Here is a 20,601-nt window from a genome sequence, read left to right as displayed (position 1 = left end):
AAAGGAAGAATCATTATGAAGGAAGATGTTTTGTTTGTTTTGAATAGTCTCTTTCAAGAAGGTTAGGCAATGGAAAAGAATGAAATATATGTAGACTAGTATCTCATTGCAAACCCAGAAGTAAACTGACAGTCTAGTGATATTTAAATAAAGATAGTGTAATACAAAGAGTCCTGCTTTATTTTATGTTAAATTATTACATCAAAAAATTCATTTTAAATTTTGTATTGAATTAATTTAATATTTAATTAATTACATTGTTGTTGTTCTCTTTTCAACCCTGTGAACTGCAGCATGCCAGGCTTCCCTGTCCTTCACTATCTACCTGAGTTTGCTCAAACTCTTGGCCATTGAGTCAGTGATGGCATCCAACCATTATAAAATGCATAAAAGCAAAAAACTTAAAATGTTTGTATATTACTATGAGTTTATAATTTAAAAATTAAAGAATATAGCAGATATTGAAAACCTTATTGGAATAGCTTAAAGAACTTTATGCCAATAAGTTTGAAAGTTTACACAAAACTTAGAAATTCCTAGGAATATATGGTTTACCAAAATTGTCTTAAAAAGAATGAAAACTGAATAATGTATAACCAAAACAGCAGGCCAAGACAACTTTATAGAAAAAGCCTACCAAATTTTCAAGGAAATAAAATTCTAATTTCAAATTTTTCAGAAAATTGCAGAATAGTCTCATTCATTAACATTATATAAAGTAAGATGTGAAGGTGTAATAGCATTTATAACTTTCCTATATGCTGCCTCTTTTGATGCTCACTTAAGTCCAGAGAAGTAGATGAAGTAAATGCTGTTACTTTGCATGAGGGAGCTGGACCTCAGAATAAGTGACTTGATCAAGATCACACATCATAGTAAATAGTGATCCTTTGGCTGTGTTTTAGATTCTTAGAGTCTAGTTGGAGTCCTGGATTAATGTGATGCTGTCTCTTTTGGAAGTTTTCATATAATAGTAAAAGTGTATATTAGATTCCCACATACAAATGTAGTTATTGGTTAGAAGTTACCATTTATTACATCTCTTGGTGGTTTATTGTAAAAATAATGATCAAAATGAAACAACCAAAACCTTAATGCACTGTGGTCCATACATTGAAGTTTGTATAATATTTTAAGGTTGATTTTGAACTCACATGCACTTCAAAAATGTATATATGTTTTATCATCTAGAAAATGCCCAGGATATATTTGTAGGTATCATATTGTTCCTATTGCTTTATAGGGGAGAACAACCTGAATAGATATATTTCAAAACACTAGATTAACAGTTATAGTAAAAATCTTGAAAAATCATGTACCTTATCCTCTTACCTTTAGGTTAGCCGATACCCAACCTAAAAAAGTTCTCTGTAATACCTAATAAAAGAATTTTATTAACCTTTTAAACAACAAGCTACTAAATGATGTAACTCAGCTGGAACTAAACAGTTACTAAGATGCTTTACTTATTCATTTGGTTGTATTTGTTATTTTCATTTAGGGAAAAATTGGTGAAGAAAGTTAATTCACTTGCCTAAGTATTTGTCAATCAATTGTTTTTTATAAGACACTGCATTAGGCTCTGTGTGTGGGGTGGGGGCGGGGGGCAGGGGCGACACCTAAAAAAGAGGAAGGATAGATTTTTCCATCTACTTTTTAAAAAAGAATTTATAGTCTAGATTTTAGAAGACAAACATTAAATTTATAGATTTATAAATGAAGATATTAATAAAACAAGTGGCTATTGTTCAAGTAGGGTAGTCAGAGAGCATTTCCTAAAGGGGGACATTTCAGCTGAAGTTTCCTAGAGCGGGGAGTTTCAACTGAAGGGTGAGTAGGATTTTTGCATATACTAAAAGGGCAGATGGAAGGAATAATGTGAACAGTGGTTTGATGTTGAGCAGTGCATTCAAAATATAAATCCAGAGGGGAAAATCAGAAACACTGGATATTCCCTAAGCATGTATTATGTGCTCATTATTGTGCTAATCACTACTGAGAGTTCAGTGGAAGTATAAAAACTGTTTTCTGAGGAAGCATGTTGTCTACTTGGGAAGGCACACTTGGTTGCAGAGGATGAATGCACAGGATGTATGAGAGGTATTAATAAGGTTGAGTTTAACAGGGACTTCTTTGTTTTATAAATCAGTGGGCAAGACCACTGTGAAAGCTAGGAAAAGCTTTTGTGAAAGCTAAGAAAAGAAGTTTGCCTTTTAAATTAAAGGCAAATGAAAAGATCCTACAGTTTTTTCAATTTAGGAAGGATATAATGAGAAATTTGTGTTTTAGGAGAGTTATCCTGGCCATGTTATACAAGATAAATTAGAAACTTTAGAGCTGCTGAAATACCAGGTATGTGAGAGATAAAATAAGTGGTAAAGAGGTATTGGGTAGTGTCAGGTATTAGTTGTAGGAATGGAGAGCAAGTGATAAACCTAGAGAACATTTGCAAAGTAGATGTTTATGTATCTCCTTGAAAGTATATGAGGGTGTTGCAAGGAGTGGTGTTACGTTTGATTATGCTTTGATTTGTTTTGGGTGGAGTTTAGGTAAGGGGCAAGGAGATCGGTGAATCCAAAAGGAAGAGTCTGAGAAAGGGATGCTTTTTGAAGCTAGAAGTTTGCAAATCTGTGGATATTTTCATGCATAGGTGTGTGACATCCTTTCTTTATGGGTGTTGGGTTGACTTTTCAGCACTGGGTAGCCTGGTAACCTTTTTTAACTCTTCCAAGTCAGAGGTAGTATGAAACTACCACTGACAAAAATGGGAAAGCTGTGAAGCAGTTGCGCCAGGGGAAGGATGTGGTAAGCATGCTGAACTCGCTCAGGCGGCCAGACTGTTCTAGACGGCTCATGGGGTCTTTTACATTATTGTTGCTCTTATATACTGGATTGTTTCACATTGCTGTTCTATTATTTTTAAGGAAAAGAATGTTCTCTGTGGTACCTCATAGCTAGCTATAACTACCACAGAATTTTAGATTCCTGGATATAGTCTAGTTGTCCTTTCCTTAAGTTAAACACATCTCTACCAAACTTTCTTAGCTCTAAAATATAAAATCAGTAACTTAAAGGAATTCTATATGTTTTTAAAATGTTGACCCTCTTACTCCTACAGTCTTTCCTCTCTTCCACTGTTCCCATTTTGTAGCACATAGACTGTTTAATTCCAACAGTTTCAAGTTCTCCTCTGCATTTTTCCACTGAAGTGTCTTCTTAAACCTTAACATTGGTCTTAATGGCCAAATTCCACAGCTCTAACTCATTTCCCTTGCCTATTTCTGAGCCTTTCACATAATGATGACCTCCTTCTTACTTTAACTTTTATGTTTATAACTATTATTTTCCCTTCTCAGCTATAATTTTTCTTACTCTATGTAAATAAAGATATTCTCCAAGTTTTTATCCTCAGGATGCATTTCTCTTCTGTTTTGGAAATCTGATACAACCTCATCACTTTGCTGTATTAAAGTCATATCATATATACGTTTAAATGACATAAATTCAACCAAATAAAAAAGAGAGAGTATGTTTAGTAACAGCGAGTGCAGCAGCGCTGGCGTCTCTGCCTGAACGCCACTTACGGAGTGTGTGACCCAGAGTGAGTGGTTACAAGCTAGGAACGGTGTATCCAGCATTCCTTTAGTCAGTTTTAGCTTTCACATCCCCTGAGCATTTCTTCGAACTGAACGATGTTCTAGTATTTACATAAGTATTTATATTTTTCATTTACTACTGTTCTAAATTCGAGCCAAAGGCTTCATCTGGGGTATAACTGAGAAACTAGTGGCCCTTTCCAGTACTGGAGAAATAACTGCCAGTGTGGACTTTCTGCGAGACTGCCTATCTCCATGGCTACCTTTGTAAGAACATTTCAAGGGTAATTTTGGAAGAAAAAAAACTTTTAAAAATTCACAGTCTGATTTTAGAACCTCTCATCTGAGTAAGCTGATTCCATTGTTTTCCCTCATAAGCATTTTCCAAACACCTTTAAAAAAATGTATTTGAATAGATGAATCTTTTAGCCTCCTGCCTAATACCTTATTTTCAGTGTATCCCAAGTTAAATTCCTCCTCTTAGCCTTGCCTTCCCACATCTCCCAAATCCTAAGTCCTTAAAAGCATCACCCTCTTCCAGCTTTCTAGGCTTAAAAGTCTTATTCTGCTCATAATCCTACCCTTCTCTCTTTGCTCCCAGCTTCCCCCAGATTGCTCATTATATGTAGTATGAACTCGTCAGCCTTGGTGTTTTCAGCCCTTGCAGAACTGGACCTCACCATATTTTGGTTTAGTTAAGTATCACCAACCTTCCAGGCTTATTTGTCACTGCTTTCTAACAAAAATCCTCTTGTTTCCTGAACATGGTATGCCTTCTCCTCATTTTTGCCTTTTAGGAACTTATGTTCTTAAATCCATCTCTGGCTTCAGTCCCTTCAACTTTCCTTTTTCCCCAGTGTAGTCATTTTGAGTTTTCCCTCTCATCTTTGAATCCCTAGTATACTGTTTTCAATAATAGTTACTTGTGTTTATCCCATCTCCTGATTTGCTTGTAAGCCAAAAATAAATCTTCATAGGGCTTGTTATTCCTTTTTCACTTTTTGTTCCCTTTTCATTAATGATACCTTTTCTTCCATTTTCTGCCTTTCAGGTTTAACAAACATTGATTGATCAGCTTTAATTTATGTTTGCTCAGGCACCATGCTTGATGTTTTTGTTATTGTTTATTGTTGTCGTTTAGTCACTTAGTCACGTCCAAGTCTTTGCTACCTCATAGACTGTAGCTTGCCAGTCTCCTCTGTCCATGGGATTTCCTAGGCAAGAATATTGGACGGGTTGCCATTTCCTTCTCCAGGGGATCTTCCTGACCCAGGAATCGAACCTGCATTTCCTACATTGGCAGGTGGATTCTTTACTAGAGCCACCAGGTTACATATGTCCTTATATATATTCCACATATATGCTAACTTTAATCTTAAGAACCACTTGCAAAGTAGTATCACAAGAGATGTTCAGTATCCAAATGCTCATTAATCTAAGAGATAGATGGAGAAGCAAAGGTTGCCAAACAACAAACTATTCACTAGTGAATTGAGCACTTACAAAGTTAGGCTCTCTTCACTAATTCTTCCTAATTAACTCCAGCTCTTACCCTTCCCATCCATGACAGCAACATCTTCCTCTGTTATTCTCTTGCTAATACAGAGCAAATACAAAATGAAATTGTAAGCCTTGCAAAAGATGTGAAACTTCATGAAGTCTGTGAAGGTACAGAATGGCTTTCATCACTTGCAAAATTGTTGACAGAGCGGTATGTAACAGAACTAATGATGGGAAAAAAAAGGATAGTGACTCAGGCATTTAAAAGAAGAATAATTTGAGTAACAATAAAGAGAAGAGAAATTTGGGAAAATCATTGACGTCTTCAAAACAAAAATGACCCATATTCTGCACTCATGTTGTAAATTTCAAAGCTAGAGAGTGTTATACCACTGTATAATCACAAAAGGTATGCCAAGAAATAAAATTAAAGCTTGTAAGCGGAATCAGTAACTATCTTTTAATGAACTAATTTTCCTAAGTTTTAGTTTCATATTTCAGATTAAGTTACATTCAGCCTTTTATTTTTTTAACCATTTACCATGAAATATCTGGACCTGTTTTAAATAGGTTCCAATACCAGTTATCCTTGGGTACTAAGGACCTCTTCTGTCTACCTTTCATGGCCAAGGTAGCAGCATCACATTGCCTGGGTATTAATTCAGATATTACCTCCTACTCCATTCTTACTATTCCTCTTGGGAGACCATATGTTTAAAATTGCTGGTTTTCCCTGTCTTCTCTCTTTTTTTCTTTGCACTCTTTTAGCCTTGGTTCACCCTTACTACTCCTGTATGTCCTGTTTCCCCTCTTTCTCTTTGCCTGTTTCCTGTTATTCCTTTGCCTCCTCACAAGTATCCTAACCTGGAGGCTTGTCCACATTGCCTGGCCTGCCTTGCTGTTCTTTTTAAAATCTTATCATTTGGAGCTCAGTGCTTTGTATTTTTAATTTTTCCCTCCTTTACTCAAGGTCTTTTTTTTTTTTTTTTTTTTTTTTACTTTTTTCTTTCTTCTTGCATAACTTTTTTTTGCATTTATGTTTCATTCTTTCTTCCAAATGCTTGCTTATATGTCTTCACTTGTGGTGAGAAACTTGATATTACCCAGCACCTCTGTACGGTGGAGATTCTTATTGCTAAGACTACAAATGAGATAAGACCTCAACACCCCTTCTTAGAGGAACCCTACTTTCTGTTTTGCCCAGCATGTGTGTGTATTACAGTGGCCATTTTATCTGGGCAGTTTCTACTATAAACCTGTAGGCTGGAATGCTTATTTCTGTCCGTCCATCTACTGCCAAAGGTTCTTGATTACTAAGAAGTGGGTGTATACTAGTGAAATTTGGTTAGATGTTTAATACTGTAATACTGCCATAGTCAAAATCTTAAACTGAGAAATTTTTTAAACAAAAATACTGGGATGAATGTAGGAAGTGTTGGGAGAAAATCTATTCATATACTCGGTCACTCTCTGCTTTAGAAATTTAAAGAAATATTAATTTAGGGCACAGGCCTTATCTACAGTTGTACCTTAATTTATACAACACTGTTTTTGATGGAGTAAGAAGAGGTTTAGTCTAAATATGAAGAAAAGAAATTTGAGAGTCACCCTTCTGTAAAGAAAACAAAGTCTCTTAAATGTTAAAACTAGGCTAAAATTAACATGTGCAGTGTATCATAGGAACATTGTAGTTGGAAAATGAGTGATTAATAGATTTTTCTCAGTTTTGATATCTCTGACTAGGGTATAAGTGTGAATGTTTTTCTTTCTCCCAAATTGGTACATTTCCCTTTCATTATTTTTTTGTGTTGGTAAAAGGTAATTCAAAATATATTTTTTAAGTCTTATAAAAATGAAATCCTCATGAATCAGAGTTTTAGTAATCTCTTATCTATGATTTGGTGAAAAGTTTTTAAAAAATAAGCACTTTGGAAAAATGTCTGTCTTCATATCCTCATTAGGAAACTTCTCTTTAATTTTGTAGTCAAATCAGAAAATTAATGCCCGTTGGACCACAGAGGAGCAGCTTCTAGCAGTGCAAGGTATATTAAAGATAAGCAGTTATTGTTGTTAATAATTATTTAATTTGTCATGAAAGGTGACTACCATAGTTCTCCCCTTCCTTTAGAAGTGGACCAAGAAAGGGGTCTTGTGTTTTCCACACAGTGTTGCTGACCATGAACTCTGGTCTGTACTTGTGGATGTGATACACTGAGCCTGTGTGCATTTTGGGTCCTGAACAGCATGTGATGCCTTCCCAGCACTAAATGAATGATGGTGATGACAGGCTTGACCAAGTCAGATGGTCTCTGGGTGCCTCTGCTTCAGTATTCCTGCTCTTGGGTTCATTCTTACTGTATCAGTCAATAACTCTTTATCACAAACATAAACTACTGTGTTTCTGGTTTCCCTGATTACTCTGTAGTTGATAATTGTCAGGTACTGAAAATATTCATGATATGCTTAACTTTCAGTGTACCGTAACTTACTTAAGAGATATGCCACTGAATGCTACAAAACCTGACTTTAAATATATCTATTTATACAAAAGAGAGACTTTATATATAGATATATATACATGTGCAGTTTTAAATGCAATTATTTGTAAGAATGCTTGGTTGAATTGTATGGCAGAAAACTTTTTGTACTATGAATACCCACGGGCAAATTGGAAGCACTATAAACTTGGATTTTCTTGTGTTTGAATTACTTAAGGGCAAATTGTATGTTGCAATTCAGTATTGTAGGTTTGTTTTCCTTTTAAGATGAACTGTCTACAGGACTGATAGTATAGTTTAAGTTTGGTCTACAATTTGTTTCTTCTTGGCTGAGCCCTCTGTGTTGAGTATCCATGGCTTTTTAATCTAAGTTAACTACTGTAAGAGAGTTGGGCCCCAGTGAAACATACATCTTTAAAAACAGTTCGGAGTATTCAAACATAGAGAACATATTTAACTCAAAAAATGTGCAGGTATCATTCAGATATGAGAATAATATAGTTAAAGATTGATTAAGACTTTGCAGTTTGAATTAAAGTAAGGATTACGCCCCCATTGTGATTTGCAGATGTACAGCAGGGTGCCAGTAGGATAATGTCAGCCTTCCCTTTGGCTTGTACAGCACGGCACAGTCATTTCATAAACAGAAATACTGGATCCTGTACAGGCAGAGTGCTGGCCATGCAGTTAGCACATCTGTAATCGTAGAACTAAGTTTCTGAACGAGTCAGAACAAGAGTTAGTTTATAATGTTCAGTAATAGCTCTTTGCAATGGACAATTTAAAAGTTTTTATTAAAAATTATTTTCAACAATTGTCTCATATTTATTTAGAATTATGACTTATAGTTCTAACATAGTTTTTTGAGTAGGTATTCCTTTGACTGATGTTAAAGCCTGTTTCCCTTCATGATGGTAGCCTATGGAATTTAACTCCATTTTCCAGTATTTATTTTCTTAAAGGTTAGTATACTAATCCTATACTCTCATATAAGAAATGATCACAGTGAAAGCATTTTCTGAAGAGAATCGCCTAGGAAGTCTGGATTAATCTTTCTCTAGGTACAGAGAAAAGATTTGATACTGTTCTCCAGTACTACTTTAAGTGGTAGGATCCATCAAATCTTATGACTGGGTTGGATACTGGATATTATGAAAAGCTGTATTCAAGAGAAAGACGATAGCAAGATTTACTTAGAGAGTTGAGCTGTATATGCAGACATTATTTCAGCTTATAAACATTAAAAGAATAGAGTATTTCTAGAAATAATCAAACATATCCTCTCTCCTGAGGATATTCAGTGTTATTGTTATGTTCATTTAAAAAGTAATCCTTAAATAAATTATACTCATGCAGCAATTTGTATGGAAAGATTCATGTTCTTAAGATTTTGAAAGCACTCTCGTAGTATGTTTATGTCTGTTTTTTATTTATTTATTTTGACTGTGAAGTTTTTACTTTGAGTTTAGGTTTTTTGGTTTTGTCTTGTGTTTTTTGTTTGGTTTTGTTTTTGTTACATAAAGTAAAGCAACTTAAAGGTATTTGTGTCTGACATAGTTACTTTGCTGCTGCTAAGTCGCTTCAGTCGTGTCCGACTCTGTGCGACCCCATAGACGGCAGCCCACCAGGCTCCGCTGTCCCTGGGATTCTCCAGGCAAGAACACTGGAGTGGGCTGCCATTTCCTTCTCCAATGCATGAAAGTAAAAAGTGAAAGTGAAGTCACTGAGTCATGTCCAACTCTCAGCGACCCCGTGGACTGCAGCCTACCAGTCTCCTCCGTCCATGGGATTTTCCAGGCAAGAGTACTGGAGTGGGGTGCCATTGCCTTCTCTTTAGGGAGGGTTAAAAAGTGCCATTTTTGCCTCATGTGCCCATATATTTATATAATGCTCAAAAGTGTGTCTTATAATCGTATAGTAATATCCCCTGTACCTGAGTCTTGGTGTGGGTAAAGTACATAACTGCAGTTCTTATTTTAACATCTGTAATCCAGAAGTACTTGCCTTAGCAGGCAAATGTTTTTAGTTTTTTCTTCTTCTTTTTAATCTTTATTTATGCTAAACCTTTATATGATATTATTCCTATGGCCACTTCAGTGTTTTGATATTAACATAATTTATATAGAACTTTTTATTCAAGACATTTTACATACAGATTCTGATTTAACTTTGATTTGTTAAATGCTTTATTTTATCTTGCTCATACTTGACTATTAAAGTGACCTAGAGAGAGAAATGTTGACTCTTTTGTCACTAGTGAGCTCCACTATTAAATAAACTTTGTGTTGTAATTCTTAAAATCAAAGAAGTGTATTAAGTTCATTTCCTAGAGCTTAAATACATATTTCCTGTTTTACTTCCCACCTGCTCATGTTGTTGTTAACTAAGTACTAATCATTTAAATAGTAAATAAATATTTAAATAAATGTTTTTTTAACAGTAAATATTTAAATAAATAAATAAGCTGTTTTCCCTTCTTTCTCCCTTATTTGGAAGGGGAAAAATCATGCTTAGACCAGATAGGAATGTCTGCCTTTACTTGTGTATCTGTCACTTTATTATGTTAATTTTAGTCCTAGCTATGTTATGACTTCAGTAACATTCTTCAGGAGTCCCCAAATGGGATATTATAAATGCTGCTTTAATTTAATCCTCTTAAAATACTTACCAAGAATGGTATTTCTACAATTTATGTAATCTGTTTCAGCTTTGAGTATCTAAATTTTCTATTATAACAAATCAGTTAACAGTAAGACCAATTACAGTCTTCACATGTTTGTTTTAATAGGGAAATATCCCTGTTTGTAGCTTGTGCCATATTTTTCCTAATCTGTGGTGCTTTAGAAATTATCCTAAGATGAATCTTGATATTCATATAATAAACATTCCTTATTAAACAAGAATTAAGAAAGGAATTTGATTCTGGTCGTATTTTTTTTTCATATAAAATAAAACATTTATTAGCTGTTTTCAAAAAATAGCAATGATAGTGCAAAACATCTACTCTTTAAAGTATATAGGAGCAGAAGCATAGGATACAATATTTGACATGTTTCTTTTAGGTTTCCTCTTAAATATATTCATTTCATAGTCATTAGTGGTTAAAAAAAAAAATGCTCCCAAACTAAAATATTGTGCTATATTAGGATAAATAGCGTAACATTTTTTTTCTCTAATTTTATCAAGAAGTCAAATTTAATTTTTAGTGTTTCTTTTTTTCTCGTATTTCCTGCTTTCTCATTTGAAACAGGAAATGACAGAACTATGTTCAAATGAGTTATGCCTACGGTTAAATGTTACCTTCTCTCCCTATAGTTTATATATTCATTCCTTTTTAGGAGAAATGATGTTGCAAGTTTAGAAATTGTCTTCATTCTAATTTTATCTCCTACTTAAAAAAAAAAAAAAAAGCTAGAATGGTCCCTAAAGTGCTAAGGGGGTGGGGGAGATTCAGTCTTTGATTAAGACGTAAGGGTTGTAATGATCCTTACATGATGCTTAGCACTTGAATGATCAACAGGAGGTGGAGATAGATTCATATTTTTCCTCTAAAAGATACCTGTTTGTACTAGAGTTTCTTCTGTTATAGATGATATCACAAGAATGGAGGCTCAGAAGTGTAATTGTCAGTCCTCTGATGCGCTTGCATCAGATAGTTAATGATTCCCAATTGCCAGCATTTTGGGATGGAGTTTAAACTTGTAGCAAGAAAGGTGGGAAGATTCAAAAGAGAATGTATGATTTTGACTTTTAGCTGTTGCCCAGATGCACCAGTCACTGTCTCAGTGCTGTTGATACATTTTTTACCTTTTTTAATAGGAATTCTTGACGAGATTTACAGATGAAAAGAAATGCATGTTCTTGAATGGTTTAAGTTTAAAATTAATCTCTTATTGATAAGAAAGACCTCACATCTCTGGAGTTTCTAAATGTAACTGTTATTTCAAAAAATAGATTTTTGAAAAATTAATATTTCCTAATTATACTAAGTACATGCTCACTTTAAGAAACGGAAAAATATCCCCCAAATTTTCATTACCTAGACCTAAAAATAGCTTATTGTAATGTTGGTGCTTTTTTTTTTTTAAGTCCTAAAGATTTTAAAAATAACTTTTTAAACACACTGAAAGCAGATTTATGATATCCTTTCTATCTAAGAAAAAAAAGTCTAAATACCATGTCCAGATTTGGGAAACAGCATATTTCAAATGCTCCTAACTCCTAAAGTTACTGTCTTGCTAGTCAAAGCTCTAAATATGTACATTTTTTTTTCTTGGTTGGATAATATAGAAGAACATTGGTTGGAAAATGAAATGTCATGATAACACAGTATCCTAATGAGTTATATTTTTATGTTAATTCCCAAACAAAACTTTAAAAGTTTGTATTATAAAGATTATATAATATCATCTGGCAGTGTAGGAGCCATGTTGTTTCACTGTAACTTTCCAATCAAATTTAGAAATTTGAAAACAATTTTCTCCTCTCCTTGGGAAATACTTAATTTCCCTCTTCCAGGGTTCTCTCAAGTTTTTTTCCCCACTAAATTTTGGAAACTGACCTCTTGCCCTAAAAAGTAAAAGTGAAAGTTGCTCAGTGATGTCTGAGTCTTTGCCACCCCATGGACTATACAGTCCATTCTCCAGGCTAGAATACTGGAGTGGGTAGCCGTTTGCTTCTCCAGGGGATCTTCCAACCCAGGGATCAAACCCAGGTCTCCCACGTTACAGGCGGATTCTTTACCAGCTGAGCCACAAGGGAAGCCCAAAGGTCACAAGTTTAGTTTAAAAAATGGTTCAGATAGACCTGAGCCTTTTACATCTTAAGGAGGAGAGGGAGATTTAATCTCTTTTTCCTTTTTTTAGAGATTTGAAAAATACTCTATATTTACTTGTGAATTCATAATGAGTTCCTAGATGATTTTGACTTTTTTACTTTTTGATACCTGTAGTGAATTGTCACTTAAAAGTAATAGAGACAGTACTTCACATAAGGAAATAGAGTTACTAATTAGGAATAGATGTATTGTCATATTGTCTCACAGTTTTACTTTCTTTATTCAGCCTGTGATGCGGGATATAATTCAGATCATAAAAATCTGTTTATTGAAGAAATCTACAAGTTGATCCATCGTTAGCATACTAAGATCAGGGTTTTCAGGTCATTAATAGCGTTCACATTCTGTGTGTTTCTTTTGCCTAGAATTTTTATCAAGTTGAACATTTTTTAAAGCATAGCAAAATTCTCATACCTGTAGTATTTATTGGTGAAAATGAAGGAGAAATTTAAAATTTTTTAGTAAGAACTTCCCAAGTCGTTTCAGCACTAATTCATATATATATATATACATATATATATGAAGGACCTTATTTTTAATAAACTGAAAAAAGAATGGACCACCCTCCTCCCAGGTCCAAGTTGTAACTAAAGCAGCTCTGAACTCATAGATTGTTAAAGTAGTTGCTCAGCACTGCTACCTTGCTAGGTTGACTTCCGAAAGCCTAGTTGGGGATTCATCTGAAGGTGGAGTCAGTCCATTAAGTCTGCAGTTGGTGTTTCACTAGAGTTTGACTTGTTAATCAGCCACAGTACAGAGCTTAAGAATTCCACCTTCTCACCAAAATACGCTGTTGGTGACATCACTAGGAACATAAAAATGATAAAGAAGTCAGCCAGGTGTGACTCTTGTAGCTTGGGGAAGAATAATAGAATGAAGCTCCATGGAGAAAAAAAATCAACCATATTTCCTAAGTACTTCCTCTGTACTCAGCATTGTAGTAATGCTGGTGGTAATTTGTATTCCATAGGAAGGTACTTTCCAACCTGGTTCAATCATGGCATACAGAGAAAATGATGAAGGTTTTCATGGCACACTGAGACAGACAGATGAGGCTGCTGTCTGTCCAGAGGAGTCTGCCAAGGAGCTCTAGCTCTTCCACATATGGCGCAAGCATCCTGCAGATTAAGGGCACTAATATCCAGGCCCGCTTATTCTCAGGACGTGATCGAGATCCTTAGCCAGACTGCAGAAGTCTGCACTATGGTCTGAACCTTAAGACTTCACAGAGTAGTTGATATGGGACAAGCATACACGAGTTAATAATGAACTTACCTAGGTGACTCAGAACCTAGGTGAGTTGAGGAAAATCCAAAGTGTCCGAGTAAACTAAAGTTCCTATAGGAAGTAGTTTTGGTTTGGGACATGTAATTCTGGAAATGCAACAATATTAGTGACAAGGTGAAGTCCCCTGAGCAAGGGAAAATAAAGTGGAAGACCAAAAAAAAAAAATAGAGTCAGAAGAGGGGACAGTTAGATAATGGAGCTAGACATGGGGGCAACTAAGTGGTATGTTTTGGAGTATATTTTGCTGAACAAGTGAGTGTTTGGAGGGTTGTAATATTGGCAGACTTAGAGTCAGAGTTACTCTTAATATGACTTCTTGTTAAGAATATAGAAGATCTAATCCTAGATTTAAGTTTTCATTTCTAAATTCATGTATTTAGTAGCTTTGGTCGTTTCAGAATGTAAATTAAATCTGTTACGAAAATTAGTACATTGACAGAACACTGTGTGTGATTTCCAATTAGTATTTGCTTCTCAATGCAACTGTCTCGAGTTGCGGTTTTCTAAAGTACAAATAGTAGAGAAGTACTTGAATATGTAGCTTTTGTATATATGTACTTTTAATATGAAATGACCTTGGGTTCTTATTGTCAGATAAACCCTCACTGGAGCCTAGTCACCATTAGAATTTATACTCAGTTATGAAGTTCTAACTGGAAATCAGCTCATGGATTTAAGAGAATATAAATTCATTTATGTTTTAAATGAATATAAAATAAAATATTGTAAACAAAGTTTAAGTATCATTATTACTCTGTTGTCATGCACGTGTCTTTGTTTTTGAGAACGGAGCAAATGAGCATAGTTTACAAATCCTGAATTCTTTATTAACAATGGGATTATAGTTTAATATGTCAGGCCTCCTACCCAGAATGTTCTAAGAGGAAGAAACTCCCCATAGAGTCAAGTCTAGCAAATTGAATGCAACAAGAGATACTTATTCCCAAGTTTTCAATATAAAATAAGTGCAGAATTTAAAAACATGAATTGTATTTATGCTGGTTCTTTAAGATAATAGGTATAGCATCCAAATAGGTATCAGTAAGAATATGTCTTGCATTTCTGCCGGTGTATTAATGTGCCCTTATGTTATCCTCTTATATGTGATTGTATACATGTTAAGTTTATCTAAATCCCTCTATTTCTGGCTGCTTCAATTATCATAGACATCAGTATTTTTATTCTCCTTTCTCATCTCTAATTAATGAGTTACTGTTTTCTGGTATTTTAAAAAGCAGTTATCAAATTGTAAAATCAAAATTTTGACAGCTCCTATATTTTAAGCTAGGTATATCTCTTTCTAGAATGAGTAGGATGGATTTCCTTTAAAACTCCCTAAGAGCAAATTATTATCCATCTGATTATGTAAAGTCACTTTAAATTCTGTAGCATAATTGACTGTCTCGAGTTCATAAATCAAATATTATCCTACATTTAAAGAAACTTCCATAATTTTATGTTAGGTCTTTTTATATAACTGAATGTACAGTCCTTCTTAAATTTAAGGTAGCAGTGATAAACACAGTATCTACAAGTAGTCACCACTATAATTCTTTAGGCTACCGAGCATAGCTAGGAATCTGTCATATATACAGACCTTAGAACTATTAGATGAGTTAAAATCCAACAAATTCTGAAAAATAGCTTTCCTTTTTTTGTCCATCAGATTGTGGTAATTCTCCTGTTTTTTATGTTTAATTTCTTATCTCGGTTCTGTTTGTTGGTACCTGGTACGGATAGGCAAATAACTATGTAGAAGTTGGTATTAAGATCAAAATCACAATGCTTTTCTTAACGGGGGAACCCTAAGACGACTCACCCAGTCCATTGAGGGGATAAAAGAGATGGCTCATTCCCATCCAGTTTTGTTTACAAACGATGTTGCTCAAATTTAGGTGACTGGCTACTAGGGAAATAAATGAATGTGGAATTGAGGATGGAACAAAGAATTCAATGCTTTACAATAAATGGACTGTATTTGAGAGTTCAAGAGAGGATTGGAGAAAATAACTGAGTATGTAAAAAATGGTAAGTTTCTGATTGTTCAGTTGAAGGCAAGTGGCTGGCTCGATGAAATGACATAATTGATAGTTTCCATCTGTGACCCTGATATCTTAGTCTCTATCTCAGAATTGAGACATGAGCAGAGTTTATCGGAAAGGATTTTCATTGCTGGTATGTTGTGTGTGTGCGTGATGTGTAGTACACACAGCTCTCCTTACTGATCCTTCACAGGTGTATTATTTACTTTGCCTTCCAGGTGTCCGCAAATATGGTAAAGATTTTCAAGCTATTGCAGATGTAATTGGCAACAAGACTGTTGGCCAAGTGAAGAACTTCTTTGTAAACTACAGGCGTCGGTTTAACTTAGAGGAGGTATTGCAGGAGTGGGAAGCAGAACAAGGAACCCAGGCTTCTAATGGTGATGCTTCTACTTTAGGGGAGGAGACAAAAAGTGCTTCTAATGTGCCATCAGGGAAGAGCACTGATGAAGAAGAGGAGGTGTGTTTGCGTATGGAATTTGAGCTAATATGAGCCGAGGAATCACCATTTCATGTGGTGTTCTGTAAGGCTAATTTGTCAGAGGACTAGCTAAACGAGCATGAAAGGTTGACAATACACTTACTCAGTGGTGCCTCTCTCGTGACTCTTAAGTCATAATGACACGCTAAGTTCTGATCCTAGAAGAGTGGAGAGTGTATTGTTCTTTCTTAAATTTATTTTTATTTCCAGTGTTAAGCTGTTTACTAATAAAGATGCCTGTTTGGTAGCTTCGTTGCTTTTTTTGGTTTGTTTTGTTTAAAATAAAAGAAGCTTGTGCTTCCAAAAAACACTGGTGTTATGTTTTTGTTTTGTTTTGATTTGTTTTGTTTTTCCTGTGACAGCCCAAACTATATTGTACTAACGTCCATTAGGAACTGTCATCTCATATGTTTGTTTTTGTTTCCTCACCTCTAGGCACAGACCCCACAGGCTTCTCGGACTCTGGGTCCATCACCTCCTGCCCCGTCATCCACTCCAACGCCAGCAGCCCCCATGGCCGCTCTGAACCAGCCACCACCACTTCTTCGTCCAACACTGCCTGCGGCCCCGGCTCTTCACCGGCAGCCTCCTCCACTCCAGCAGCAGGCTCGGTTCATCCAGCCCCGGCCAACTTTAAATCAGCCTCCGCCACCTCTCATTCGCCCCGCTAATTCCATGCCGCCCCGTCTAAATCCAAGACCAGTGTTGTCCGCGGTTGGTGGCCAACAGCCACCATCACTTATCGGAATTCAGACAGATTCACAGTCGTCACTGCACTAAAGTTAACTTGGACAGAGCTGCAGTAACTTTTCACCCCATCATCACACCAGTGCTCCTCTGACTGTTGATGCAAAAGAGGGAAGAATAATTCTTCTCGATACTGAGGCTGCAAACTAGTTCTGTGGCCAGTGGGCTCTCATAAGTGGATGTCTAAGGAATTTTTTAGTTCACACAACTAAAATGTTACACAACAGAAGGCCTACAGTTAGCCTCCTTTCTAGAGTATACATTCAGCGACATGATCTCGTTAAAGGAAAAGAGATTAAGTATTCTATATACTGAGGTTTTTTTGTTTTGTTTTTACTGTATTTATTTTATTAAGAATCTTTATATTCCTGCCTCTTCATAGTTAAGGCTCTTAGTACAGGAATATTGACTTAGGAATTGTGAAGACTCCTTAAGTTTCATAAGTTAAGGATGTTCAACTATTTCTCTCTTTTTCTTTAATTTAATTTTTAACAACATTTTCCTATGTTAGGAGTGCAAGAATAGATAACCTGCATTTCAGATTTTGACGTATGTTCATTTAATGCATATTTAAGAAATTATAGCTGCATATCCCTTTTTTCAAAGACTTGCTTTTTTTCTAAAGGAATTTAAATATATTCCTTTAAAAGAAAGCAATTTTATCAATTGCAAAGCAATTATATGAAACCACAAAGAATGTACTGAACCTGCTAACCCTTTAACATACAGTTTAGGGTCCTAGTGCAAAGTCCTTGCTTAAAGGTCATTGACTTGCCATCTTTCAGTAGTAAGAGGATGGGAATAATTACAATGAGGACTTCATTTGTTAAAGTACAGTGTCTTTAAGTTCCTTAAAAATGGAGTTAATGTTTTTTTTTTTTTAATGTTTCTAAATGCTATCAGCTTTTAACTAGTAGTTGCCTCCATTTGGGGACTTTAGAAGAGAATTATATTTTGTCAGTTATGTGGAAATAGTGGTTCTGGAAGCATTTATTTACAATACCCTTTTTGTGTTTATGTTATGAACTTTAAATTGCCCTCATACTTATTAATATGGTCTGCATTTAATATAAAAGATGTTTTCTTGATCAATCTCTATTGTACTATTTGGATACATTTGTGTATTCCTTGCAGCCAACCTGTACTCATGGGTTTGGTTTAGGGTTAAATCATCATTATTTCATAAAATAAATTTAAGGATTTGTTCTCTGTTATCCAAAGATACATCAGTATATTGTCACAATTGTGCTGTTAAAGTGCTGAGACCCTTTTTATAAAGAAACAAAAATTTCAAGTCTTCTCAATTCAACACATAATCATTAAGCACCTACAAAGAATATTTTACAAGTGATAGTATTTCAACAATGTATTACTAATATTTTTGATACAATGATTTCATATTGGAATCATGACCTGCCTGTGCAAAGGGACAGATTGCTTAGATTGCTATACTAGTGGAACTAAAGATAAATGTTTGCACATTCACAGTCTCACATTTAGAGCTGTTTCACAAAATGATCAACATCGGAGGCCCTAGTTTATATTTTGAGATGTCATATATTCTCCAGATGTTAGAAAAATAGTCCCTACCTTTGGCTGTAAAGCGTTAAAGAACTATTGACTTACATCCCTTAATTGGTTTTCCTTTTGAAGTTCAGACCATTTATTTCCATAAGGACCTTAAGTTCTAACATAATCTAAAAACTTTTTTCAGGATGTGTTCTTTCTCACTGGATCATCTTGATTTAAAATTCTTAATATTCAAGAATTTATACTTATTTTTACTTTAATAGCCATGGGGACAGTTATATATCTTAAAATATCTAAAGCGTTTTTAGAAGTATTTAGATTGTCTTGCACATGTGCATACTCTGCAGCCTCTGTCGTCTTGTCTCTTGTCAGTAGACCTTCAGTATACGGTGTGTGGGATATGTGAGTCAAGCTGGTCAGCACCAGCATCTGTCCAGCTGTTGAGTATATTGTGCTTCATTTAAAATCCGTTCTATCCCAACCATGAGCAAAGGTGCTGTATCTGAGGGCTGTGCTGTGATTTTATTTCCGTACACTAGAGCACACAGTAGAAAATTCTTAACTTCATTAGTAATATGACACATGTATATAGTGAGATGTCTTTATTGTGTGCTTTGCATATTTTGTAAATATTTTGCACGTCATTATTTTTCTTTTTTGTTTAAGCAGTGTTTGGCCTGGAAGAGTGATATGCTTGCTGCTTAATCAAAGGATTAAAGAGTTAAAGATGTCTATGTCTTCTATTTTTATATAATTTCATGTTGTATGAGAAATTTAGGACCTCTTCACTGTGAAATTCTAAATACTGATTTTTATAAAAAAAAAAAAAGCAAAACCTAAAAATCTTTTAATGACCATTTCATTAATTTCAAGTTTTATCAGTTTAAAAAAATCTACACCCAAGTATTTTTTTCATTACCTACTAAAAATAAATCATGCTGTTGACACATCTGTTAATATTCATGAAAAAATATTTTTTCTATATGAGTTAATTCCAGTGTAATATTGATGGAGGTAAAGATAGGTTACTATCGAAACGTTTTCTGAATAATCGTACAATAAAGTGAGTAAAATATAATGTAAAATAAAAATGAAAGAATGTCAAATTTTGTCTTAATATAGGCCTACATTCTTTTTAGGAATAGATGCAGAGAACAAGCGAAAAAAAAAAACCCTGACCATAGTGATCTTCAGCTGTATGAAGAATCTCGCAAGTATTTTGGTTAAAGTACCAGGTTTAGTTATTAAACACATTGTATTCTTTTAATGTTTCTTCCTGCTATGAAAAGAATGTTATCCATGAATATTACTAACTGCTGATCACTTTAACACCGGGGTGGCAGCGTCTTCTCAAAAAGAATAATCTTAGAACTCAAAGGAAGATCTCTCCCTTTTTGCTTTCCCAAAATAAACGACAAATACATTCTGATTCTAGGAAACACAATTAAATGTGTATTTTTTAACTTTGACATTCATTATAGATACATCATTCATAAGATTACAGAGTAAGTGAATACAGAAAGAAAAGTTTGTGAAACCATGCTATATTATATAATGTCTACAAGAAACTACCTCATTTTTTTATGTGTTTGTGGTAGTACATCACTGCTCTCGGGGAAAAAGTAGGTCCATGTAACTCCTACCAGCTTAAATCTTGATTAGCTGCCTTAGTGAAGGGATGTTGAGCAACAATAAATTTTAGTAACTGGTTTGGGGGTAAACATTACGAGGAGTGCTTCTGTACGTATGCATGCTAAGTCACTTCAGTCGTGTCTTAACTCTTGGCAACCCTGTGGATTGTAGCCCGCCAGGCTCCTCTGTCCATAGGATTCTCCAGGCAAGAATACTGGAGTGGGTTGCTGTGCCCTCCTTCAGGGGATCTTCCCAACCCAGGGGTCAAACCCATGTCTCCTGTGGCTCCTCCTGCATTGCATTGCAGGTGGACTCTACCACTGAGCCACTGGGTCTGTGTCTAAAAGGCCATGTGGCATTATCTTCCCTTTTGATGTTTTCAGAAGAACATTTAAGGGAGAAACAATGAAGACCAGAAATTAGTGTTGGATTGAGATGTTTACAAATTGTC

At 35.0% G+C, this 20,601-nt stretch overlaps 1 protein-coding gene across 5 annotated transcripts in view; it reads left to right on the top strand.

Moving 5' to 3' along the window:
- RCOR3 (REST corepressor 3) overlaps positions 1 to 19,347 on the top strand; it is a 53,398-nt gene extending 34,051 nt beyond the window's left edge. For 2 of the 5 annotated variants that reach the window (XM_027565673.1, XM_027565672.1), the window contains exons 10-12: positions 7,081 to 7,138; positions 15,979 to 16,220; positions 16,677 to 19,250. In XM_027565673.1, coding sequence (XP_027421474.1) covers positions 7,081 to 7,138; positions 15,979 to 16,220; positions 16,677 to 17,021 — 645 coding nt within the window. In that variant the 3' untranslated portion in view covers positions 17,022 to 19,250. Of the gene's footprint in view, positions 1 to 7,080; positions 7,139 to 15,978; positions 16,221 to 16,676 lie in introns of all 5 variants that reach the window. The other 3 variants (XM_027565677.1, XM_027565675.1, XM_027565674.1) reach the window with 3 other exon arrangements.
- The last annotated feature ends 1,254 nt before the right edge of the window (positions 19,348 to 20,601 follow it).

The sequence above is a fragment of the Bos indicus x Bos taurus genome, chromosome 16 (genome assembly GCF_003369695.1).
Source record: "Bos indicus x Bos taurus breed Angus x Brahman F1 hybrid chromosome 16, Bos_hybrid_MaternalHap_v2.0, whole genome shotgun sequence".
NCBI classification, from domain to species: Eukaryota; Metazoa; Chordata; class Mammalia; order Artiodactyla; family Bovidae; genus Bos; species Bos indicus x Bos taurus.
The sequence above is the reverse complement of the archived record's forward strand: the minus strand, read 5'-3'. Positions and strand labels throughout refer to the sequence as shown.